The sequence below is a fragment of the Staurois parvus genome, unplaced genomic scaffold (assembly GCF_062004578.1).
Source record: "Staurois parvus isolate SC_StPar_1 unplaced genomic scaffold, SC_StPar_1.0 ptg000249l, whole genome shotgun sequence".
NCBI classification, from domain to species: domain Eukaryota; kingdom Metazoa; phylum Chordata; class Amphibia; order Anura; family Ranidae; genus Staurois; species Staurois parvus.
This window is the reverse complement of record NW_028318045.1, coordinates 3,667,908-3,694,712: the sequence shown is the minus strand read 5'-3', so window position 1 is coordinate 3,694,712 and position 26,805 is coordinate 3,667,908. Positions and strand designations below refer to the sequence as shown.

Genomic DNA, 26,805 nt, shown 5'->3' with positions numbered 1-26,805 from the left:
TTGCGACAGAAAGAATTGAGTACTGTCCGTCATACTTTTTTATTTGCACTAACATACAATTTTGAGGACAAGCTTTCGGGGAATGTCCCCTTCTTCAAGGTCCAAGCAGTACTAATCACAAAGATTTAACAGAATTTTAGAAGAGATGTGGGGGATGAAAAAAAAAAAAGACTAGAGACATGACACAGCAAAAGCAACAACTGGGGGGGGGGCAAGTCATGCTTGAGGTGATGGTCATAAAACTGTTGGATAATGAGTGAGGAATCCCATGTCCAAATTAAGGCCGTTATCTCTTGTGTCAAATAGAATTATCATTCTTAGTTCAAAAGTTTTTCTTTCCTGAATGGATTTGAAATTTCCTTGGCACCCCAATATGCCAGTTTATTTATAGCTGACCTGGAGGAAAAAGTCGTGAACAGCATGGGACAAAAACCATACAGATACTAATCGCTATATTGATGATATTTTCATCATATGGACAGAAGGTGAAGAATACCTAAAACAATTTTACTCATTGATCAACACTATTCATCCATCAATCAAACTAAAAATGGAATACTCAAACACACGTCAACTTCCTAGACACCACAGTATACATCAGGGATGATACGCTTCACACCTCAATATACAGGAAACCCACTGACACATGCAACTACCTCCACAGTTCTAGCTTCCACCCCCAACACACGAAACGTGCCATCATACACAGTCAGGCCATTCGATACCACTGAATATGTTCTGACCCAAGAGACAGAGATAAACATCTCGAGACACTAGCAGACGCCTTCCATAAGAAAGTTTACAAGGACAAAACTATAAACACAGCCTTGAGAACCCAAAGAGAAAATCTACTTCAGTACAAAGAAAAGAAAAAAACAAACAACCGTGTACCTCTAGTAACCACATACAACCCTGCACTAGAAGGAATAAGAAAAATAATCAAAGATTTACAACCCATCATAACAGAGGATGGAACTCGGAAAGAAATATTCCAGTAACTACCAATACTGGCTTTCAGATAACCCCCCAACCTCAGAAATAAACTAATCAGTAGGAAACGTCCTTCTGATTATGATGTCACAAATAATGGAAGCACACCCTGCAATAAAAAAACGCTGCAAACTGTGCAACCAAATCAATTCATCAATAAGTGTCAGACACTTAAAAGGGATCTTCAGTATCTCCGTATCATACAGCTGCACCTCTAGTAATGTTTTGTAACTTATCTAGTGCAGAAAATGTAGCAAAGGATCTTATGTTGGCGAAACCGGACAGAAGTTGCAAACAAGGATGAATTTGCACAGACATACCATCAAGGAACATAAAGAAGATGACTTTTGCACACCTGTGGGGCACCATTTCGCACAACCAGACCACACAATGGGAGACCTCAATATTTTAGTTCTTAAAGGAAATTTCAAATCCATGCAGGACAGAAAAACTTTTGAACTAAGAATGATAATTCTATTTGACACAAGAGATAACGGCCTTAATTTGGACCTGGGATTCCTCAATCATTATCCAACAGTTTTATGACCATCACCTCAAGCATGACTCCCTCTGTGAGTGTTGTCTTCCCCCCCCCCAGTTGTTGCTTTTGTACTTATCTCTAGTACTTTTTTTTTTTTTTTTTTCCATCCCCCACATCTCTTCTAACATTCTGCTAAAACTTTGTAATAGTACTGCTTGGACCTTGAAGAAGGAGACATACCCCGAAAGCTTGTCCTCAAAATTGTATGTTCGTGCAAATAAAAAAAAAAAGTATCACGTCCGTACTCAATTGTTTCTCTCACCTCAAACATTCTGTTAAAACTTTGTGATTAGTACTGCTTGGACCTTGAAGAATGGGACATTCCCCAAAAGTGCAAATAAAAAAAGTTTAATGGACAGTACTTAATTGTTTCTGTAGTGTACAGGCAAATTAAAGATCTCTAAACTCAACGACAAAAAAATGTAATATGGTACGTAATAGAGTACATATATGTCAACCATCAGAGATTGCTAACGGTGTAGTAATACCCAACCTGTTTCGCAGTCTAGGCTTCCTCAGGGACTCTAACAGATTTAGAAGATCAAATCACACATCCACCCCCAAACCCGAAGGAAGGGAAAGTTGGGGGGAACAAGAGGTGTGAAAGTTAGGAGTGCTATATACTGCTGATAAGATATTTAGTAGTTTTATACCATAAAAAAGAGAAGTCCGGTGCTTCACACAAACCCACCAGTCTAGTTACCATTGCCACAAAGTCCCACACCATATAGTGTGCAAGCAAAATCTTCTGGTTGCTTAATACTTTTCTTCATTCAAATCCACTTAGCACTTCACCACCGTATGCTAATATTGCGCTCACAAACCATTTGTGACCCCTTAATTAAAAGGTCAAATGCGCTTGTTTCACCAGGGCTTTGTATCTCAGTGGGTTCCTTCTCTATTGTCTCCCCATGTTAATCCAATGTATCCGTATTCCTCAGCACTGAGTCATCAAAAGCCAAGAGAGATTTCATAGTGTAGTAGTTTTTATTCAGATTAAACAGTATAAAAATAAGGTTGCACACATTTGCCAGTGGCCATTATCTCGGCACTAATACACTCCGCTAAGCTTTGCCACCGCTGCTCCACTCCCTAGAGCCAGTGTGCGTTTTAATCACCGGAACCAGAAGTGACGTCAAATCTATAGACCCGGAAATAGCGGACGTGTCACTCTGCCTCTACCTGTTTCACCTATTGGCGTCCTCAGGAAACTCCCACTTTTAAAGGGGCAGCTAACACATTGAATTGATTTCACTGGCCGTTTATGGATGGTTGATAGGGGTAGGTGCTCAGTTTAATCTGTTGTATTAGTAGTGTATATTTACTAAAATAATTCATTCCCATGTTCTGTGGAAGACCGGCTATAGTGAATGCAGGGTCCTGGGTTTAGTAACACTTTAACTGAGTCTCTGTGATGGTCTTTTGGTTTTGTGCCAGTTGGCTTTATTGTACAATAACACTCAGTTTGTAGATGTTTTGTAACATCTCGTTTGAAATTTTTTCAATAAAAATGTTTTCTGGGGAAAAAAGTGTGAATGAGGGAAAATACTGCATTAAGGCCACTAGAAAGACCTGATGTTCATACTTATTTCCTGTGATACTTGGCACCAGCTAGTAACCAAAATGTGGTATCTATTTCTGCGTGTGTGTGTTTTAACCGCTTGCCCTCCAGAAGATTTACCACCCCCCCCCCCCCTCCTGACCAGGCCATTTTTTGCGGTATGGCGCTGCGTTAATATAACTGGCAATTGCACAATCATGCAACACTGCACCCATATGAAATGTCTTTTTTTTTTTTTTCCCACAAATAGAGCTTTCTTTTGTTGGTATTTGATCGCCTGTGCGGTTTTAATTTTTTTCTGCTATAAACAAAAAATGCCAACAGTTCTGAAGAAAAACAATATTTTTGACTTTTTGCTATAAAACACATATCCAGTAAAAAAAAAAGTTTAATCAAATTTCGTCTTAAATTTAGGATAAAATGTATTCTGTTACATGTCTTTTTACTGAAAAAAAAAAAAAATCCCAATACATGTAAATTCATTGGTTTACGTGAAAGTTATAGCGTCTACAAATGGCGGTATACATACTGGAATTTTTTTATTTTTTTCATACTAGTAATGGTGATCAGCGACTTATAGCGGGACTGCGGCGGGCATTCTAACATTGGGGGAAAACTGACTAACTGCCAATGACATTCCAATGACACTTATACAGTGATCAGTGCTAATAAAAAGCACTGACACTGGGCAGGAAGGGGTTAACATCTGGGGCAATCAATGGGTTAACTGTGTGCTGTGCTTTTACAGTATGTGCTGTGTGTGTTTTTATTATCTAAATATGCTACTGTGTACAGAACAGCATGTTACTGCTGGCAGGAGAGAGACCTGTGTTGTTTACACACGTCTCTCCCCTGTCACTTTCTTGGTGTTTGCCGCGTGCCGGCAGGGAATCTCTGGCCGGGACCCGTCGATTGGCAGTGTAGTTGTGTGTGTGTGTATATATATATATATATATATATATATATATATATATATATATATATATATATATATATATGTGTGTGTACACACACACACACTGCCCTGTAGCAGTAGTTCTGCTATAGGGCAGCAGGGAAGCAGAAACACATTCAAACAAAAACTGCAATTTTATTTATTTATAAAAATACACCCTTTTTGTGTCGGCACCAAAAAGATATACCTCGCTTACCAATCATTCAGTGATAACACTTAGATGAACTAGAACATTGCAATCACATGATCCATATCTGTTTTTAATAGGTTGCAAGGTTGATAACACTGTGAGTCATTCTTTTTACTTCTGGAATTCAAAATAACTTTGGACCTTTCTGTTGAGAGTTGTAAAAATGACTTTATTTAGATGACTTGTAGTTGCCCTCCTGCAGTGCTGTCTAGGTAACTGCATTATACCTGGCTTTATCTGTAATTTTCCAGTTCATGCCATAAATAGACAAACATTTAATTTTGCTCCATATATGGCAGTACAGCGTCTCCTGTTCACAGTAAAAGCTTATGTCGTATAGTGTTAAAGTGTAGGGACCTTCCGGTGCCTGTGACCAGCTAACCTAAATCCTTTAATTCCAGAGCCCCCCCCCCCTCTTTTTTTTTTTTTTTCCATTCATCAAATCAGCATGTTTCTAGAAAATTTCTATAAACTCCCAAGTCTTATATATCTTCTTAATAAAATGGTGTCAGATGTAATTATCACCCAGGCAGGGTTGCATCAAATAAAGATACCAAACATGTCAAAATTCCTGCCTGTGAAATGGTGAAAGTTTACAGTACCTAAAATTTTTCATAGAGGGCGCTTTAAAAGCCTGTACAGGTTATCATTTTAGCATCAACCACAATTTATGGCCTTGGAAAGACTTGTCTTGCTCTTCTGCAGGCATTGATGCCTCCATATGCATGGCACAGTCTGTTTACATACACATGCAGGCCCTACATGCCCATATGTACATGTGTGTTCATGTGTATGTATGGGAAGGGGGGGGGGGGTGTTCCCATGAAACACCAAAGAAATTCAGTACCCTAAATTTTTATATAGACGATACTTTAAAAGCCTCTACAGGTCTTTAGATTGATTAACCATGAATAATGGCCCTAAATGTATTGCTTTCACTCCAGCATGTGCGGTAGTGTGCAGCATGCATAGCGCAATTGATGTTTTCATATGTAGGTGTTCCCAACTTGTGGACTTACATTTAAATATGCCTTTAAGTTTGGGGGGGGGCAGGAGGAGAATGTTTAGTGTTTGGGTGTAACTTTAGTTTTATTTCACTAAACTTATTTTTTAGCAGTTAGGGTCCCCTGTATGATGCTATTTTCTTATGACAGGTTCTCTTTAACGAGACCTATAATGTCTCACCTACCCTCCATTGAAACTAATAGAGCACAGATTGTGCTAAATTAGTTTGTTTTTTTTCCCCAGGCCACAGCGATCTGGAAAAGTGACAGCCGAATCTGGATGTAATATATATATGTTGCCTCTTACTAGGTAGAGGAGATCAGTGAAGGGACATTTGCTGGTCTGTCTCCCTTCTACTGGGGAGCCTGTGTGACGCAAAGGGAGCTGTACTACCAAGGGTGCGTGGAAGCGATCGCCTCCACCTGACAGGTGACCGTGTGTAAGACCCCCTGCTGCTGACATGCTATAGGGTAAAAGTGGACTGTTGGCTTTCATGTTTTCATGAAAATAGGAACAATATCCTCCCTTTTTTTTTTTTAATCAAAATGACAGTGCCCAGGCAGCAATGATGTCATCAGTCTGTTAGACACGGGGAAGCGTTTTCCCAGTCTCTTTTCCGGTGGTCAGATTGCAACATAGCAGGTATGCTGATTGGAGAAATAAGGCAAAAATCTTAAAGCCACCACCTTGAAAATACCCAGAGCTTCTGGTTATCAGGCAGGATGTGACCTCCTCTCATAATGCACTACACTGTTGCATGGCAGAGGGTGTGACCTTAACTTTCTCACTCAGATGTGACATCAGCTAAATTTGAATACTTTGGTGTAATCTTCTTCTTTTTTTTTTTCCCACAAATACATGTTAAAATAGGCTATGGGTCACACGGGGTGCATTGTTTTTTAGTGATTCAATTCATAGACTTTCATTATGACGAGGTACTGTTAAGCTCAACAGCTGTGTAGCACTGCAAAGCAGAAAGAAGAACCTGCTGCATATGCAATGAGCAAAAAAGGCTGCCAATGTACATAAACTATATATAGAAGCAAGTGTTTGTTTTTATTTTTTTTCAAATAGTTGACGTGTGTATGTGTGTATGTATATGTATGTATATATGTATGTGTGTGTGTGTGTGTGTGTGTGTGTGTATGTATATGTATGTATATATATATATATATATATATATAATATATGTATGTGTATATACTGTGTGTGCACAACGCAGCTATCCAAAGCAGTGTGCTTACAGTGAAGCGCACAGACACCACCCCATAGTAAAATGCACACAGTTAACCCTTTGATCGCCCCATCATGTTAACCCCTTCCTGCCCAGTGACATTAGTACAGTGTCAGTGCTTTTTTTATTTATTTTTTTAGTATTGATCACTGTATTGGTGTCACTGGGGATGTCGGTGACACCAAGTCAGTTCCCCTCAGTGTCAGAATGTCCGCCACAGTCCCACTATAAGTCGCTGATCGCCGCCATTACTAGTAAAAAATTAAAAATCCCAGTATATATACCGCCATTTGTAAATGCTAAAACTTTCACATAAACCAATTCACTTTTTTTTTTTTTTCTGGACATGTTTAACCAGTTGCCACCCGGCCGATAGCCAGATGGCAGCCGGGCGAACAGTTCGTCCCTTCGGGTGGACTCCATATGGCGTCCTTTCAGGCATGCACAGTGCGCCTACCCGCAGGGCCGTTCTGCGGCGCAATCTGTCACCGGCCATTTCCTCGGGCACAGCCAATGACAGATCTGTGTACTGGCCCTGTTGCCGGTACCATGTGACCTGCTATGACCAATCACAGCAGATCACATGACAGTTGTATACAATGGATGGCTTCCTTTCATGCCATCCATTGTATACAAGTGTGTCTAGCTGTGAATGGTCAAAGCGATCACATGCACAAGCTGGGCCAATCACAGTTCAGCTGTGTCATATGATTAGCCGTGGCCAAATCACAGCTAAGCACAAAAAAAAAAAACCCTGAATGAATCGGTCATTCAGGTAAATGCTTGCTTATAGCAAAGTAATTCTTTGCTATAAGCAAATTGTGTAAAAAAAAAAAAAAAAAATTACTGATCACATCCCCCAAAGTAATACAATGTTACTATGGTAACATTATACTATTAAAGTAACACAGTGCCGTAAGGCCAAAAATGGCCTGGTCAGGAAGGGGGGTAAATCCTCAAGAGGGCAAGTGGTCAGAGCACTGGATCAATGCTTTTTTTTTTTTTTTTTTTTTTTTTTTTTCTTTTATATAATGCTTTACATTGCAGAGGAGAGATGCGGGGTCTTATTGACCCCATATCTCTCCATAAAGAGGACCTGTCACTAATTATTTCTATCACAAGGGATGCATGCATTCCTTGTGATAGGAATAAAAGTGATGAAATTTTTTTTAAGGGACAGTGTAAAAAGAAAAAAAAAATTAAATGCATAGAAAAAAAAAAAGTTTAAAGTGCCCCCGACCGCCCGTGCTTGCACGTAGTGGTGAACACATACATAGGCCACGCCCACATATGTAAACTGTGTTCAAACCAAATGTAAGGTATCGCCACGAATGTCAAAGCAAGAGCAATAATTCTAGCACTAGACCTCCTCTGAAACTTTACACTGGTAACCTGTAGATATTTTTAAAGCGTCACCCATGGAGATTTTTAAGTACCATAGTTTGACGCCATTCCACAAGCGTGCACAATTTTAAAGCGTGACATGTTGGGAATCTGTTTACTCGGCATAACATCATCTTTAAAATTTTACTTAAACAAAAATTGGGGTATATATTGGGGTGGGGTTTTTTTAATCATTAAAGTGTATTTTTTCAAAAAAATATATTTTTAAAAACTGTCCATTTCGGCTTTTGGCCAAGTGCATCCTGAATTTTCTGTTTCTGCACCAGAATTTTCATTTTGATGCACCACTAATGTGTAAACGCCCCAACGCACCTGCTGATGCATTGCAGTGCCGCAACATACTAGTGTATGGTATAGTGCACTATATTTTTGACAGCACACTGCAGTGCACATTGCTGAATCTCTTCTCAGCTTTAACATGTTAGTCATTTTCAATATTTTAAAATCCACAGCTATCATTGAAAATGAATACCAGGTGATCCTGTTACAGGCTGACAACTGTTTCCTAATTGTGATCCTGCGTTTTCACCCCATTGCATGGGCGTTTGATGGAGACTACATATGGCCTTTGCAACACACATTATGCAGGCATGGATCACTGTTGTCATCTCCAGAAACTGGCCTGGCAGCCATCTCTGGAGTGCATGTAGGCAAACGCTTCAAAGAAGCTGCAGAAGTTTAGCAGCACTCAGTAGCAAGGATGATTAAAAAAAAACTGAAAAATATTTTATTTGAAAAAAAATGACAATTTGTATATGATACACAGTACTAAAGCGAACTAAACATAATTTAGCTAGGGTTTACATTTACCTTTCACTGTTCTGTGTTACCAACCGCTCTGTTTTTAAAGTAGTTCTAAGCGCAAACATTTTAACCTTCACACATTCCATGCACTAAGGTAAAAACACCCTGCTGTTCTACCCCCATCTCCCCTCCCCTTTCCCATCCCTAAACACACCTGACTTCTTTAATCCTCTCTCCAATCAAGGGCCTCCCGGCACTGCTCTCCCCTCTTCTTGGTCTCACAGGAGACACTGAGAGCCATAGAGCGCTCTTCCCTGTAAACTGTGAGGAGGGAGCAGGGCTGTGGCTTGCTGGAGCGGTGTGTGTCAGTGGACACACACAGTCCGGCTCAGGAGTGCGCACTCGGTTCCCACCTTAGCACCTGGCTTGCTGAGGGGGCACTTGTAGGAAGAAAGCGCAGACAGCGCTGGCTGGGGACTGCCAAATTTTGAGTGACTGCTCTGTGCAATATCTTTGCACAGAGCAGGCAAGTATAACATCTTTTGTCATTTTTAACTCCAATATCCTTTAGAATAACTTTAAAGGTGTTTTCGTTTTGTTTGTTGTTTGTTTTGTCTAGTGGAAATGTTCTGTCTGTAGTCGTAGCATGCATTTCCAAGAAACACCTGTGGTACATAGCTGTGAGAATAATGCAGCATCAGCAGCATTCGGACAGTTCCCAGGGTCTGACAAACCTTTCGGTGTTTATAGTGCACCTAGGGCCATGTATTCGGGCCTTATTTGTTCTTTCAAATGCTGAAGCAGCAGCTGAACTGGCAGTTAGCTATATTTCCCACTAATGGCACATGCCGCTTCTGGAATTTGTGTTTTTCATATGAGTGCTGTGCTGTTTTGCTTCATTGTGTATCTTGACTTTCAGTGTATTTGTGGTTTATGACCTTATTAGTTGGCTCTGTCGTGTAAAGTAGGATGTTGTGCTTTCACGGGCCTCTTATTTGTTCTGAGTTAAAAGCCCAGTTAACTCATTTTGGACTATAAGCTTTTTATATACATTCAATTCTGAAGTGTTCCACATCTGTTCTCTTCACAAAACAAGTCTCTACAACTATCACACTGACACAGTTAGTAGGTAGAAGACTGTTAAAGTACTAAAGTCTAAGCTTTTTAAATACAAATACATCCCTCGTGACCTGCTTATTTTCTGGACAATTAATGATTATTAGGCCTCCTTCACATGAGGCATATGAATCCATACGCTGTGTGAGGACTGTGTTCACTCACATGCGTAGGTGCCTCCCCATGCAGGCAGTCCCTTTGCTGTCAAGACAGGTGCATAGACAGTCGCTGCTCCCATTGTGACATCCCTGCAGGTGCACTGCCTTGAGCTGTTGCATGGTGATGCGTTTCTGTAGCAGATTTGTGATGCGTTTTCATTCTCTTTTGTTGTTTTGTGTTTTTTTTTTTTTTTTTGAAAGACTGCATTTTATACACAAAACTCTGTGAAAAATGCAATAAAAATGTGCACAAGTATTTTACGTGCGCTGCCATTGAAGTGTGTTGGGCAAAAAAAAAATGCTGCACTGCACCAAATGAAGCACCTGCACTTTAAAAAAAAAAAAAAAATACATTCCAGTACAGTGTATTGATGTGAACATGCACCATAGAGAGTAATGTGATTTCCTTTGTCGTGCATGCCATTGCAAGAGCGAACGCACTAGTGTTAACAGGAGCCAAGTCTTTCACATTATGCAAACAATGTAACTTTTTTGTTTGTGGTCCAGTAAACTGCTACAAATCACTAATACCAGAGATTGAAAGCAGTTTGAAGCTGATTTGACTGAGTTAGTGATTTTCATAGAAATTAACTATTGTTTAAAAAAAAAAAAAAAAGATTGCTGCAATCAAATTACCCATCTGACATGGTCCTAAGTGTGTGCTGAGAGCTTTTGATAGTTCTGTGAACACTAACATTATACCCGCTGTGTGTGTACCATAACCAGAACAAGTGCTTGCTTGCAGCATTGGAATCTTAGACGATCCTGACATCTGATCTTAGGTTTTAACAAGCTTACATGGCCCCTCGCACAGCAGGCAATTGCATAGCACTTGATGGTGTCATTGTATCCAATGTTTTCCTGGAAGAATGGCTTTGTGTCCTTGGCATAGTTTTGTAAATGTGAACCTGGTCTAAACAACAATATTGATTCCCTTACATCACTGATCACAGGGCCTGGGGATGCATTTCCATCTTTACCTTTGTTCCCTGCAATTCTGTGGACCTGCTTGGTCAAAACAAACTATTTAAAATTCATTAAAACCAGGAGTTGGCTTTAAAATTTAATCCCAGTAAAAATAACAAGGTGAGAATGAATCGCCCATTTAAAGGATACAATAAAAAAAATTGTTGTTGCAATGTTCACTTTCAATCCAGAGCCCTCCCCAACTCTACTTTTCTGCCACAGGATGGCCTCAGTCTGGTGGCCAGCATCATTTAACTCATTCCATCTAAACCCAGGGGGTCCTGGACCCGTTCCAGCCTCTTATTGGATAGTGATAGGAGAAGCAGCACAGTGATGCGCCTGTCTTATTGTCACTTTGCTCTCTCCTCCTACCAGCATACTTCTAGTTGGCGCCTGAACTGAGTGGCTCCTTATGTTGCTTCTTCCTATCACATCCCTGCTGTAGACGTGTTGCATAAAGTAGATACCAGGTAAAATTTAGGTACTTTGTACTCATTGCATTTAAAATACATTTAATGGCTTATTAATGATTACAAAGCTGAATTAAAAGCATTTTTTTTAAGTTGCTTTGGATAAATTGGAGAAGGATTAGAATACCTGTCAGCTAGAGTCATACTCTCTATTTGTCCTGTTTTAGTTTATCGAAAGTGAAAGTCAAAGAAAATCACAAATTTTGAGTTGTCCCCAGAAAAGTAATAGAGGGAAAATGTTCCAATGGGGACACTAGTTCTGGTAACCTGGGGGCCCCAAGAGATTCCCTTAATTTTCAGGAATTTCCTCTCACTTCCTGCTTGGCTATGGAACAGGATGTGGATGGAAATATCCCCAATTGGGCACAGATGACGAAAAAACTAACAGGGATTATAACCCTTGTAGCAATCATGCACACAGAGATGGACTCGGTCATCCATTTTGCTCAAATCCCTCCATATTGAATCTCTCTCTCTCCCAAATCAGATTCCTCCGACATCCCCCCTCCCTCTCTGTTGAGTGACATGTGGTCTGTTTGTTGCAGAGATCACAGGCAGTAAACTCATTGGGAGGGCGTCATGGCTATAAAACCCCAAGCTGAGCTGGTGCCTAGATGCCTGTTAGCTCGCAATCTGGGATATCGTAAGACCATAAACCAAGCCCTCATGGAGCTTCATAAGACATGCCAGGGAGTCGTAAACAGACTTACATTTTAAAACCCAGTTTTCCATATAATTTTATATCTCCAAATAGGAAATAATTACACAAACATGGAGCACATATTCGGATGGCTCACTTTAAGACAAGTCGTCTGGTATATTACACCCCCTAGCTGGCATATATAGGAGAGCAGAAAATTATATCTCTTTAACCATCCAAGCAGGTATCTCATATTTCATATGTAGACGTTCCGCAGAAGATTCTGGGTATTAATCTACTCGTGGATAGAATTTTATATGTACCTAGGAAAAGTTATTAGCCATAGTATAATTTGTGAAGGCTTTGGTCATAGCCTGAGCTGCCTGCCTACACAACCCCCTCCCCAAATGAGGTGATTGGTTCTCTGCTTCAGGGGGACACCTTGCAGAGTTCCTAGGTAAAGGCTGTGGTGCTTGAAGTAAAGCTAAGCTGAGTTGAGCAAAGTTGAAGAATCTCCCTTTTTAACATCGGAACTAACTTTGGGAGATAAGACCCTTTTGGCTCTGAAACGTGATCTGCTTAACCCAACGCTAACAGCAAGTACGTTATCCCTATAAACTTCATTCTGTTATCTCTTTGCTGTGCTATTGTTTTGTGTGTGTGTGTGTGTGTGTGTGTGTGTGTGTGTGTGTGTGTGTGTGTGTGTGTGTTACATCTTTTTCTGCAAATATTTTTATTGCACCCTTTAGTAATAAATATTACTTTCTGAAACTGTTGAACTGTTTCTAAAGCTCTTTAATGCAAACTAAGAATCCCTGCCTCTGAAAAGCGCTGATGTGTGTTTTAAACTTCTGTATATCTCTGCCTGCGGTGACAGTGGTATACCGACGATTATTCAAACATCATAGTGTTATTGCTAATATTGCCGAGTTTCCTCTTTCTCTGTACAAAAAGGAGGTGGTGGCAGTGTGAAGGGTTAATTGCGTAATTAACCTGACCCAGTAACAATCGCTTCCAGGCTGCCAGCACACAGGTTGTGGTCCATTAGCTGGAAAATCTTTGTGCTGGGTGTGGCATTGTTGCGCATGCGACAGCGCGGTTTTCGATTGGCTAGTTTGGTGAGAAGGCCTGGGGTCTGATGCCGCGATCGTCACAACCCTCCCTTACTCGATCCAAAATGGGGAAACATTTTTTGCCTACAGTTCTACTTTAATTTGTGCCTCTTCTGCCTGGAGTTTAGGCAGTATTTCATATAGTGGATGGGGGGGGGGGTCATTGAAGTGCTATATAGGTTGTGTATTTACAGAATCTGTTTTTAGTGTGTATCTGCTCGTTGTGAAATATAACCTGTTTGTCAGTTGCTAAATCTTTCAGCAGTCATAAGCCCAGCTTCCTCCTTTCCTAATTCCCCTCTCCTCTCCCTATCCAGGCAGCAAAGCTGTGTATAGAAGATCTGCAGGAATACAGAAAGCTAAACCTTCTAGGGAATATTCTTCACAGCTGTCATGTCTAGAATGTGATGGTTCATGTGGCAGTCATTTTAAAGTGGTCCTAAAGGCTCAAGGTGTTTTACCTGCATGCATAGAAAACCTTCTGTGTGCAGTATACCCACCCCAGCCCCTCCTAATACCTAAGCCCCATCTAATACCTAAGCTCCCTCGTGATCCAGCGATGTGCACAGGAGTCTCGGCTATCCCGGGACTACCTCTTCTCATTGGCTGAGACAGAATGGACATACGGATTAGTGGGTGCCCCCATTGTAAGCTGCTTGCTGTGGGGACACTAGACTCGAGGGAGGGACCAATAGAGCCTGTGGGGGACCCGAGAACCGGAAGATCCAGGCTGCTCTGTGCAAAACCACTACACACAGCAGGTAAGTATAGACATGTTTGTTATTAAAAAAAAAAAAAAATCACTGTAAGGATAAGGAAAATAGAAACACTTTAAGGATAGAAATTAAAGTGGGCCTAAAAGTGAACCCAAAAGGAAAGCATTTCAGCGGGTCCTTTATATCAGCTTAAAGTGTTATGTCTGGACAAAAAAAAAAATCTGCAGTACATGCAAAATTCTTCTTACTGTATCCCTTTAAAAATGCAGCAAGTAAAGATGAATACCTGTTGAATATCCTGAAACCCAGTGAGCTCTTAACTTCCTGCGTATCGCTGACAAAACTCTGCTGCACTGAAATCACATGCAGTTTTGCCAACCCTACCTGAGTTCTCGCTTCTGCACTGCAGGCATTACGGAGCACACTCTTCTCTCCCCTGCAGTGCCTCTGGCAGATACAGGGAACATCATGTGCATGGACTGATGCAGGCTGAAAATGGGTATTTACAGTATCTCACAGAAGTGAGTACACCCCTCACATTTTTTTAAATATTTTATTATATCTTTTCATGTGACAGCACTGAAGAAATGACACTTTGCTACTATGCAAAGTAGTGAGTGTACAGCTTGTATAACAGTGTAAATTTGCTGTCCTCAAAATAACTCAACACACAACCATTAAGGTCTAAACCGCTGGCATCAAAAGTGAGTCCACCCCTAAGTGAAAATGTTCAAATTGGGCCCAATTAGCCATTTTCCCTTCTTGGTGTCATGTGACTCATTAGTGTTTACAAGGTCTCAGGTGTGTGAAATTTGGTGTTATCGCTCTCACACTCTCATACTGGTCACTGAAGGTTCAACATGGCACCTCATGGCAAAGAACTCTCCGAGGATCTAAAAAAAAAAGAATTGTTGCTGACCTAGGCTATAAGAAGATTGCCAAGACCCTGAAACTGAGCTGCAGCACGATGGCCAAGACCGTACAGTGGTTTAACAGGACAGGTTCCACTCAGAATAGGCCTTGTCATGGTCAACCAAAGAAGTTGAGTGCATGTGTTCAACGTCATATCCAGAGGTTGTCTTTGGGAAACAGACATATGAGTGCTGCCAGCATTGCTGCAGAGGTTGAAGGGGGGGGGGGGGGGTCAGCCTGCCAGTGCTCAGACCATACACTGCACAAGCAGCCTAAGGACATGGATTACTAGAACCGTGTGTGGTTCAGATGGTGTCAAGCGTGTGTGGTGGCAACCAAGTGAGGAATATAAAGACAAGTGTGTCTTGCCTACAGTCAAGCATGGTGGTGGGAGTGTCATGGTCTGGGGATGCATGAGTGCTGCCGGCACTGGGGAGCTACAGTTCATTGAGGGAACCATGAATGCCAACATGTTCTGTGACATACTGAAGCAGAGCATAATCCCCTCCCTTCAGAGACTGGGCCGCAGGGCAGTATTCCAACATAACGACCCCAAACACAGCTCCAAGACAACTACTGCCTTGCTAAAGAAGCTGAGGGTAAAGGTGATGGATTGGCCAAGCATGTTTTCAGACCTAAACCCTATTGAGCATCTGTGGGGCATCCTCAAACGGATGGTGGAAAAGCGCAAGGTCTCTAACATCCACCAGCTCCGTGATATCGTCGTGGAGGAGTGGAAGAGGACTCCAGTGGTAACTTGTGAAGCTCTTGTGAACTCCATGCCCAAGAGGGTTAATGCAGTGCTGGAAAATAATGGTGGCCACACAAAATATTGACACTTTGGGCCCAATTTGGACATTTTCACTTAGGGGTGGACTCACTTTTGTTACCAGCGGTTTAAACATTAATGCTGTATGTTGAGTTATTTTGAGGAAACCGTACATTTACACTCTTATACAAGCTGTACACTCACTACTTTACATTGTAGCAAAGTGTCATTTCTTCAGTGTTGTCACATGAAAAGATAATAAAATATTTACAAAAATGTGAGGGGTGGACTCACTTCTTTGAGATAATGTATATACATTATTCTTACACAGGTTAGTAATCGTAGGTGTTAGCAGGATGTAGGAGACGGAGTGGTTTGTGTTAAAGATGAAATTTCTCTTTAAAGTGGTATACAAGCGGCCCAATCCTCCTTTTCTCAGGTCATCACTGGCGCTCCTGGCTCCTCCCCTTCACCATGTGCCTTCAATAGGAAGCCACTTCCCATGGAGGCACTCGTGCTGGCTCATTCCTTCTTGCACCCCAAAGTGAACAAGGTAAACATAAATGAATGCTGGTACATGCTGGAGAAGGGGATGTCTGGGAGTAAATTGTGAATCATTCCTATACATTCCTTTAGAAGCCAAGGTGCAGTGGGGGATGTTACATTTTGGGTGTAAAGTTAACCTACCATTTTTCCACCAGTACTTGCCTACCACTGCCATTTCATTTTGTAGCTAGAGCCCTTGAAAATGCCAGATGCACCCCTTCCCTATTCAGTGCACAGCTCCTGAGGTGCCAATGCTAGGCCTGACTACCACTGTGTGGGAGCATAGTTCATATCACTGTGCAAGCTCCGACAGTAAACCTTTACAACATCATTTACTCTGGGCATAAGAGGAGACAGGAAAGGCTAAGATCAGTTTTTGGAGCATGTTACTCATTCCATCCATATTTAAGGTGCTACATGCTCCAGACCTGCCCCCTGATTTTTATTTGAATTTTTTGTAGATTCTCCTTCTTGCGAGAGTATACTCAGCAGCCTTGCTAAATCACCGCTAAGATGAAAATCAATGCTGGTGTATTTACAATCTGTCTCAGCCCAGTGATAGAACACATGAAGAGGAAGCTAAAGCTGGCCATACAGGGGTAAAAAATCTGCCAGTACAGCAGGGAATCTGATGAATTCTGACCCATGTATGGTCATCCCCATTTGTGAGAAGTTTATCTATCGATTGGCTTCTCATGAGCAGTCTTACTGGAAAATTGTTGCTCAGTCAGCACATTCAGCCAACGGGCTGCAGCACTGATCAGTGTAATCTAATGGCAGGGTAGTTCACCTGTCAGAAAAAAGTGACACAGCAGAGAGCAATCCCACATCCATCTCAAATGTGTGGATGGGGGAAATCGGTACGTTCTTTTTTCATTCAGCCATATGTATGGCCAGCTTTACTTCCTATTCAGTTATCCTACAGAAGCATACTTCTACATCTTGTAGTTTTATCTGTATATCTTAAAATGTTTTTGTGTACCAAATAAAAGCCTTCTGTGCAAATTACCCACTTCCCATCTACCCATAGCCTGTAAACAAAGGGCAGGAAGCAGTGCCGATGGGGGCTAATGTACCTGTATGCATCGGTGACTCCTGCGTGGCTCATAGAGTGTGCACCCAGGAGCCCGGCGATCCATGTGTCACCCGAACGCAGTGGATCACATTACTGCTGTGTCCAGGTGATCACATGGTGTTTTACCCTGTGATTGCTGTGTCCAATCACAGCAATTGCATAGTAAACAATGCAAAGTGAAAGTAAGCTTCAGTTCTCTCTTCTCTCACTGTGAGAGCAGAGAGGATCGATGCTGCAGTCTGTGAGTGTACAGCAGCTTGTTAGGCTGCATGTATAATCAGACTGCAGTGCCGGGCAGTCCGTGGCCCTGATCACTGCTAGGTGTAGTCATAATAAAAATGCAGCCAGCATCTATCGCCTGTCCTAGTGCTCACCGTAACACTGCCATATGCCATACCCATGTCCTGATCACTGCCAAACCAGTGTCCTGATCACCGCCATATCCCATACCAGCATTCTGATCACCCCCATATGCCATACCAGCGTCCTGATCAGCGCCATACCCAATACTAGCGTCCTGATCACTGCCGTACTTCATACCAATGTCTTGATCACTGGCATACCCCATTACCAGCATGCTACTCACCCCTATACACCATACCAGAGTCCTGATCACTGCCATACTCCATACCGGCATTCTGATCACTGTCATACCCAATACCAAGGTCCTGATTACTGCCATATCAGCGTTCGGCATTTCAGGTTCTCAACTAATCAATTTTCATATGTATATCCCATAGTTTGTAGTCTCAATAACTTTCACACAGACTAAATAATATACACTGTTTTGGGATATTTTTGCTCAAAAAATGTAGCAGATTACTTTTTGCCCTAAATTTATGAAGACAGATTAGTTTTTGTTATAAAATTTAGCAAAATAAATAAGCAAAAATGTGGGTTTTTCAAAATGTGTGGTATTTTTTAATTTAAATAGCAAAAAATAAAAACGCAGTGGTGATTACCGCCAAAGGAAAGCTTGTCTGCAAAAAATGACAATTTTTATGTGGGTACAATTGAGTAATTGTCACTCAAAATGTGACAACGCTGAAAGCTGAAAATTGGCCTGGATTGGAAGGGGGTGGCAGTGTCTGGACTTAAAGTGGTTAACCTTGAAGTTTATTGTTAACCAACTCTTGCTGATGCTGCTATTATGGCCTGAGAATTTATAAATCAATTACCTTTGCTCAAGTAAGGGTTAAGCAAGTTATTTTTTTTTTCTTTATTTATACTTTTTGCTGCAAGGAAGAGTGCAGTTGCCGCCAGTAGTGTGAAGCTATTATGTAGGACTTAATTTAAAATCTGCAATTTTTTAAATGTGCTCTCCTCCCGTCTTGGCGTTTTATCTGTCTGCGCACAGCCTCTTGTCCCGCACTGGCAATGGGTGAGCGCCCTTTGTTTGGGAGGAGAGCATGGGCCAGCAGTGATAACTACTTGTCGTACAAACAGTTATTTTACATGCAATGCAGATTCTGCTTCCCCAATAATAATTAGTTTTTAATATTAAGGAAAATAGGGGAGAGGGATGTTTGAAATGAACCATAAAGTACTTTGTGCTGCATTATAGTACTGTAGTACACTGTAAATGTACCTTTAACCCTTTGTAATTTCAATGGACCTGTGAACTAAGACTTAAAGGAGACCTGTTCTAAATTTATTTATTTTTTGTCAGACAGGTTTTTTGGTTTGCCTATATCCTCATGCTTCTTGCCAAAATCTGCCTTTTGTTTGTTTTTATATTCACCAGGGCTCAACACATTGCAGTACTAGATCTACAGGCAGCCAAATCATGATGCCCTTGAGCGTTAAAGAAGAATTCCAGGCAAAATTATTGTTTTCCCATGCAGTGGGTCTGTTCCCGTACTGCATAGGTTAAATGCTCATTTTTGACTAGGGTCTCAAAGCAAAGAATTACTTGCCTAATCCGCCGATCTTCTGAACACAAGATCAGTCCTCACTACTCCTGCCCCCCTACGCGCTAGCGGTCTTGTGAATGGGTGGTTCCTGACGTCATCACAGCTATAGACCAGCTTCTGGACATGAGGATGGCAGGAACAGTCTACTGCTGGACAGTGGGGAGCATGGTTTTTTGTTGGAATGGGTAAGTACAGCTTTTCCCTGAGCCCCCGGACAAAACCAGCACTTAACCCATGCAGTGTGGGCACAGCCCCACTGCATGGGAAAATAAAACCTCAGTATTGTAGTTTGAGTGTGGCTGGTCCCCTGCCAACAGAGAAGGACTATTTCTTTCTGAGTGGAAGTAGTGATTTCTCTGCAGAGTTTTGACATACCACCTGCTGAGTCAAAGCTACAGTCAGCCTCACACTCCCTGATGATTGAAGAACACTAGGTCGAGATTATTTTGTACGGGCTTTTTAAGGCTTTGTTCATTTGTAATTTAAAACTGAAGTCCTGGGAAAGTAAAAATGCTCCCCTAGCACTGCAAGGGTTAAATGCTTCTTTACATCTAGGTTACTGGGAAAAGCGGGTTCAACTAAAAACCGTTAAACATACCCTACAGTTTCTTTATAAGCAAAAGTTCTAAAATATGTTTTTTTTGGGTTTTTTTTTTTCAAATTCTAGAGTTGGCTCAAAGTAAACTTCTGCTTTGAAGCACAAAAGATATACCAACCTTTCTTAACCAGGATTCCCCCAAAAGTGGGTTGGAGTTCCTTGAGCTGTGGCTAACTGAGCACCCATATCATAGTGCCCAGATTATTCCAGATCCAATACCACATGGCAGTGTCAGCGGCATGACTCTAAAGCTGGGTACGCATGGTCCGAATATCAGGCCGGTTCAGCAATGGAATAATCTTAGCAGGGTTTCCCTGAGACCTGAAAATGATTGCCAGCGTTCCTTTGGAGTAAAAAAGGTTGAGAAAGGCTGCCATATACAGTACAAACCACTTTTAATAAGAAAGCTTCTAAAATGATTAGCACTTCCAGCATGGTCTTGTATTTGTGACTCCTCCAGTATCTCCATTTTTGTGTCCTTTAGCATACTACTTGACCTCTCCGCGCCTTTTGATACTGTTGACCATCCTTTCCTCCGAAAAAAACTCCTCTCTTGGTCTCCGAGACTTTGCTCTCTCCTGGTCGTCCTCCTACCTTTCACAGCTCCTTCAGTATTACCTATAACTCTGGCTCCTCCTCTCCACTCCCTCTTTCTGTAGGGGTCCCTCAAGGATCTGTCCTTGGACCCCTACTCTTCTCCATCTACACCTCCTCCCTTGGTCACTTGATAAACTCCCATGGCTTTAAGTACCATCTCTATGCTGATGACACACAAATCTAACTTTCTACTCCTCACCTCGCCCCTTCAGTCTCCTCTCATATTACTAACCTTCTAAGTGACATATCGGCATGGATGTTACTCCACTTCCTCAAAATCAATCTTTCCAAAACTGGGCTCTTAGTATTCCCCCCAGCCCGTGCCCCCTCCCCTGACTTCTCCATCAAGATCAATAACACAACCATCAGTTCCTCCCCTCATGCCATGGTACTAGGTGTAATCCTAGACTCCTATCTGTCCTTTCAGCCCCAAATCCAATCGCTGTCCAAATCTTGTAGACTTCACCTCCTCAACATCTCCAAGATATGCCCGTTCTTAACCTCTGAAACTACTAAGCAACTTATTCACTCCCTTGTTATCTCTCGCCTTGACTACTATAACTCCCTCCTCAATGGCCTACCTCAGCACAGGCTATCCCCTCTTCAGTCTATCATGAATGCTGCTGCCAGACTCATCCACCTTACTAACCGTTTCGTATCTGCCACCCCTCTCTGCCAATCCCTCCACTGGCTTCCCATTGCCCAGCGGATAAAATTCAAAACATTAACAATAACATATAAAGCCATTTAAAACTCTGCCCCAAATTACATCACCAATCTGGTCTCCAAATATCACCCAAATCGTACTCTCCACTCCTCGCACAACCTCCTGCTCTCTAGCTCCCTTGTCTCCTCCCATGCTTGTCTCCAGGACTTCTCCAGAGCTTCCGCCATCCTCTGGAACTCTCTACCCAAATTTTTCAGACTATCGCCTGCTCTGCTCACTTTTAGGCGATCTCTGAAAACCTATCTCTTCAGGGAAGCCTATCCTGCCCTCAGCTAATAATGGAATCTTCTACTCCTCCTACCAGTCCATCCCCCACAGTTACTACCTTTTGTACCACTTGCCCCTCCCTCTTAGATTGTAAGCTCCAAGGAGCAGGGCCCTCCTAACCCTCTTGTATTGAACTGTATTGTTGCTGTATTGTCTCCCGTTATATTGTAAAGCGCTGAGCAGACTTGGCAGTATATAAATCCTGTATAATAATCATAACAATGATGTAGCATGTCCTTTCTGTTAGTAGTTGTTACCTTCTGATTTATGAAGCTCCTGTAGAAACCAAGTATGTTCAGGTACATCTTAATAAATTTGAATATCATCAAAAAGTTAATTCAGTAATTATTGTATTATTACTAATATTGTAGACTCATGGTGTCACACTTTAATCAGCTAATTAACTCAAAACACCTGTAAAGGTTTCCTGAGCCTTTTAAATGGTCTCTCAGTCTGGTTCAGTAGGTTACACAAACATGGGGAAGACTGCTGACTTGACAATTATCCAGAAGACAGTCATTGACACCCTCAACAAGGAGAGTACATCACAAAAGGTCATTGCTAAAGAAGCTGGCTGTTCAGAGTGATGTATCCAAGCATATTAATGGAAAGTTGAGTGGAAGGAAAAGGTGCACAAGCAACAGGGATAACCGCAGCCTTGAGAGGAATGTGATGCAAAGGCCATTCCAGAATTCGGGGTGAGATTCACAAAGAGTAGACTACGGCTGGTGTCTGTGCTTCAAGAGCCTCCACACTCAGACATATCCAGGATATGGGCTACAACTGTCATTCCTTGTCTTACCTGGGCTAAAGAGAAAAAAGACAGGACTGTTGCTCAGTGGTCCAAAGTCCTCTTTTCGGATGAAAGTAAATTTTGGGTTTCATTTGAAAATCAAGGTCCCAGAGTCTGGAGGAAGAGAGGAGAGGCACAGAATTCAAGTAGCTTACGGTCCAGTGTGAAGTTTCCACAGTCAGTGATGATTGGGGAGCCATGTCATCTGCTGGTGTTGGTCCACTGTGTTTTATCAAGTCCAAAGTCATCGCAGCCCTCTACCAGGAAATTCTAGAGCACTTCATGCTTCCCTCTACTGACCAGCTTTATGAAGATACTGATTTCATTTTCCAGCAGTACTTGGCACCTGCCCACACTGCCAAAAGTACCAGTACCTGGTTTCATGATCATGGTATCACTGTGCTTGATTGGCCAGCAAACTCGCCTGACCTAAACCCCATAGAGAATCTGTGGGGTATTGTCAAGATGAGAGACACCAGACCCAACAATGCAGACGAGCTGAAGGCCGCTATCAAAGCATTCTGGACTTCCATAACACCTCAGCAGTGCCACAGGCGGATCACCTCCCTTTCATGCCACAATGATGCAGTAATTCATGAAAAAGGAGCCCAGACCAAGTATTGAGTGCATACTATACTGTACATGGACATACTTCTTTTTTTAGTAAGCGATCATTTCTGTATTACAATTTATTTTATTATTTTTTTTTTTTTCTATTGGTCTTCTGTAATATTCTAATTTTCTGAGATACTGAACTTTGGGTTTTCACTAGCTATAAGCAATAATCATCAAAATTAAAAGAAAAAAAGCTTGAAATATATCACCCTGTGTGAAAGGAATCTAAATAATATTTGAGTTTCACTTTTTGAATTGAATTCTTGAAATAAATTAACGTTTTGATATTCTAATTTGAGATGTACCTGTATTCTCTGTGTTTAGAGACCGTCTGCCTGTAGGCAGCTTGGTCTCTTGGTGATCAAGGGGAATACGGACTACAAGACTGTCCTGCTTGTTACTGAACCATGGCACTTTTGGTAGAGGCTGTGTGTGCCGTGTCACAGCTTTGGTCATGCATTTAGGAGAGGGCTTTTATATTTTTTTTGTGTGCAGATAAACTCTTCAGGTGCCTATAACTAGCTGATAAAAACAAGCCATTCTCATGATTTTGTTGGGGACAATATTCTTACTAGTGGAACAGTCCTTAGTACTCTGGAGCAAAGCAAAAGCTTAAGCGGCCAACAGGTTCTACCGTTCATTCGTCTTACTTGAGTACTACTGATATGAAGCAGACCTAATAGCGTAGAATTCCTAGAAAAAAGGTAGCCCTGTGAGAGTAGTCCTCAGATATTCTCACCAGCTTTTTATGATGCAAAAAATTGTTTTGTTTGTGTGTGTTGTGTGGGTTTTTTTTATTTATTTTTTTTATCTTACCCTTTGTTAGCTCAGTTATGGATCATTAAAAGAAGGGCAGCTGGAGACAGTAATTGTGCATATTGCCAGCATAGTTGAAGAGTTCACTCAAGTTCCAAAGAATGCATTGATTTTTTAATAATTAAAAAAGGTGTAGAAAACCTTTTTGGCAGCAGTTCTCGGCCTTCATCATCTGGAGCAAAAGGAAAAAGTTTTTTGTGACTTATAGAAAATTTTACTTGTTTTGTTTTTTAAGAAAATGCTGAATAATATCCAGCAATTACTGCACCCGAGCTAAAGCCACTCTGTCACTAGCATTAAAGCAGACCTTTTACCTGTATCATCAAAAATAAAATAATGGCATTCCTCCCAATACTTACCTGCAAAGATGCAATCCAGTGATGTGCATGAGAGCAGTGGCTCTCCCCAGGTCCCTTGCTCCTCATTGGCTGAGAAAGCAGTGGGAGCCGTTGGCTCCTGCTACTGTCAATCACCACCAGTGAGCCAGTGAGTAGGAAGTGGGGGGGGGGAGGCCAAGTTTGTGCTTTGCGTGTGAATGGACACACAGAGCAGATACTCAGGAGCGAGCCTGCTCTGGAGCCCCCATAGCAAGCTGCTGGATAGTGGGGCAGTAGGGAAGGGCCAAGAGCTCCAGCAGGGGACCCAAGAAGAGGAGGAGGAGGATTGCGGATGCTGTGTGCAAAACCACTAACACATTTTTTTTAAAATATCACTTTAAGGGCCCTTGTCTGGTCATTTTCGTAATTTTCAGTAGGGGAGATGATTATCACTGTCCATCCCTTTTTTTTTTCATAGATGTTTGCGGGCAGCACAGTGGCCAAGTGGTTCGCACTTCCGCTTGGCAGTACTAGGGTCATTGATTCGAAATCAACCACGGCACCACCTGCCTGGAGTTTGTATGTTCTACCTGTGCCTGCGTGGGTTTCCTCTGGGGACTCCAGTTTCCTCCCACACTCCAAAGACATGCTGGAAGGTGAATTGGCTCCTGTCTAAATTGACCCTAGTATGTGTATGTATGAATGTGAGTTAGGGAGCTTAGATTGTACACCCCTTGAGGGTTAGAGACCGATGTGAATGTACAATATATGTAAAGTGCTGCGTAAACTGATGGTGCTATATGCTGCGTAGTAGTACTACTACTAGTAGTAGTAGCAGCAGCAGTACACAAACAAGGCATTTTATGCTTTTACAAGCTTTTTCCAAACTGTCCAGCAAAAAGGGCAGCTGTGAGAAGTCCCAGTCTCTGCTGCTAAATGGACATAAACAACTGTCAACCAGCAAGAGGCATTGAATGCTGCAGATTAGGTGAAGGCACAGGATGACCGCTTTAATGCTGCATTGGGGGCTACTGATTGCCCTAAGAATGAAGACTTCAGGAAGTGCAGAAACTAGCAGGATCAAAAGGTTTAAAGTAAACATTTACGCTAGGTTCAAATATATGCGGGCGGTGCCGCTGCGGATCCGCACAAAAATCCGTGCAGTTGCGCCACCTGCACAGAAGAATGCGGACCCGGGTGCCATTAATTCTAATGGAACGCCGCTTCTGGACTTGCTACAGAATACTCCATAGGTGCATTGTAGCAGATCAGTGTTAGCAAAGCTGTTGCATGGGAGGTGGTGGGGTGCATTAGAAGTTTATTTCTTCCTTCTATTTTTTTATTTTATTTTTTTTTTTCATTTTCCATCTTCCGGTTTATTATCTCTATGACAGATTATTTTTGTAAAGAGCAGTGGTTCCTGAAAATATTCTATAGCTAAATTGTTTAATGGCCTCATGTCTGTTGGACGTGGTGGTTTTCATTTAATATGATATCTAAAATACTAATCATTTTGACCTGTTTAGCTGCATCAATCTATTTATCAGAGGGTGCTGTGGGCCTTCAGTCTTTTTATTGACATTTTCAAGCAAAAAAGAACGTAAATATTTTTTTTTTTTGGCTTGCATCGCAATGTAGCATTGAAAAGGAGAATAGACCTCTAAATTAAAATGCATATCTTCACTTTAAACCCTACTGTTCTACTACGTTACATAAAACTCACACCTAATGTGATATCATTTTAATAAGACTTTGAGGCTATTATAGGTATTGATAAATGTATGGAAGTATGCAAATTTACATACATTTTGCTTTGGAAAAGTTACAGGAAATTGCACTTTATTTTTTATTATTCACCGATCCAAATAAAATAAAAAATATGTATCCAAATCTTCCACCAAACTAAAGCCCCATCTGTCCCGAAAAATTGTATATTACGGGAAAAATATATGCTTGAGGCGATGAGGTATAGTGAGAAAGAAGCCCAGGGACTCAAATGGTTAACAGACACAGGGGCAAAGTTGCAGTACTTTTTTCCCCACTTAGCTGATTGTATTGTGATAGCAGGGAAAGCCTCCCACCCCCCCCCCCCCCCAATTTCCATCCAACCTCCATCTTCACAGTGCACTGACCGGAGTTGAAGGGTATAGCCAGCAGCACTAATTGACAGGACAGTTACAGAAGTTGCTTGGTAAAACAACTTCTCTATAACCATCTGACCCATACATGGAACAAATTCGGACTGTTCCTGCTTAACTGGCCCAATTTCGATCCATATATGGCTGGCTTAAGTCTGCATGAGGTGCTCTAATCTTCTGTATTTATATGTTGACTTTACTCACTGATAACAGTGGATTCATGAAGCCTATACAAACATAAGGAAACCAGTTTGTTAATGGGTTTCATTTATTAGGTAGGTTATGTTACTGCTCTGTTTTACAACATCAAAATGGGTCAAACTTAATTAAAGTGTGACTTAAAGTGTAAGCACCACAGTGAAACTGAGATGCAATAAGTCTTTTGTTAAGTAGTCTTGTTTATTTCCTTTCGTGTCTAGGGAGCGGATGTTAATCGGACGCTAGATGGTGGTCGGAAGCCTCTACATTATGCAGCAGACTGTGGACAAGAAGAAATCCTGGAGTATCTCCTGTCAAAGGGAGCTGATATCAATGTAAGTAACGTGTAGCTTTTTTTTTTTTTTTTCTTTCTTTAGGGCTTGTCTGTGACAGCGCAATCTGTCACCGGCCATGTACCTCCGGATACGGCTGATGACAGATCTGTGTACCGGCCCCGTTGCCAGTACCATGTGACCTGCTGTGACCAATCACAGCAGGTCACATGACAGTTGTATACAATGGGCGGCTTCCTTTCATGCCATCCATTGTATACAAGTGTGGCTAGCTGTGAATGGTCACAGTGATCACATGCACAAGCTGGGCCAATCACAGCCCAGCTGTGTCATGTGATTAGCTGTGGCCAAATCACAGCTAAGCAAAAAAACCTGAATGAATTGATTTCATTCAAGTAAAAGCTTGCTTATAGCAAAGTAATTCTTTGC

General features: G+C 41.6%; 1 protein-coding gene across 1 annotated transcript in view; it reads left to right on the top strand.

The window, feature by feature from the left end:
* The window catches only part of MTPN (myotrophin), a 107,964-nt gene that overhangs the window by 24,814 nt on the left and 56,345 nt on the right, over positions 1-26,805 (top strand). The window contains exon 2 of the mRNA XM_089680677.1: positions 26,305-26,418. Coding sequence (XP_089536803.1) covers positions 26,305-26,418 — 114 coding nt within the window. The remainder of the gene's footprint in view (positions 1-26,304; positions 26,419-26,805) is intronic.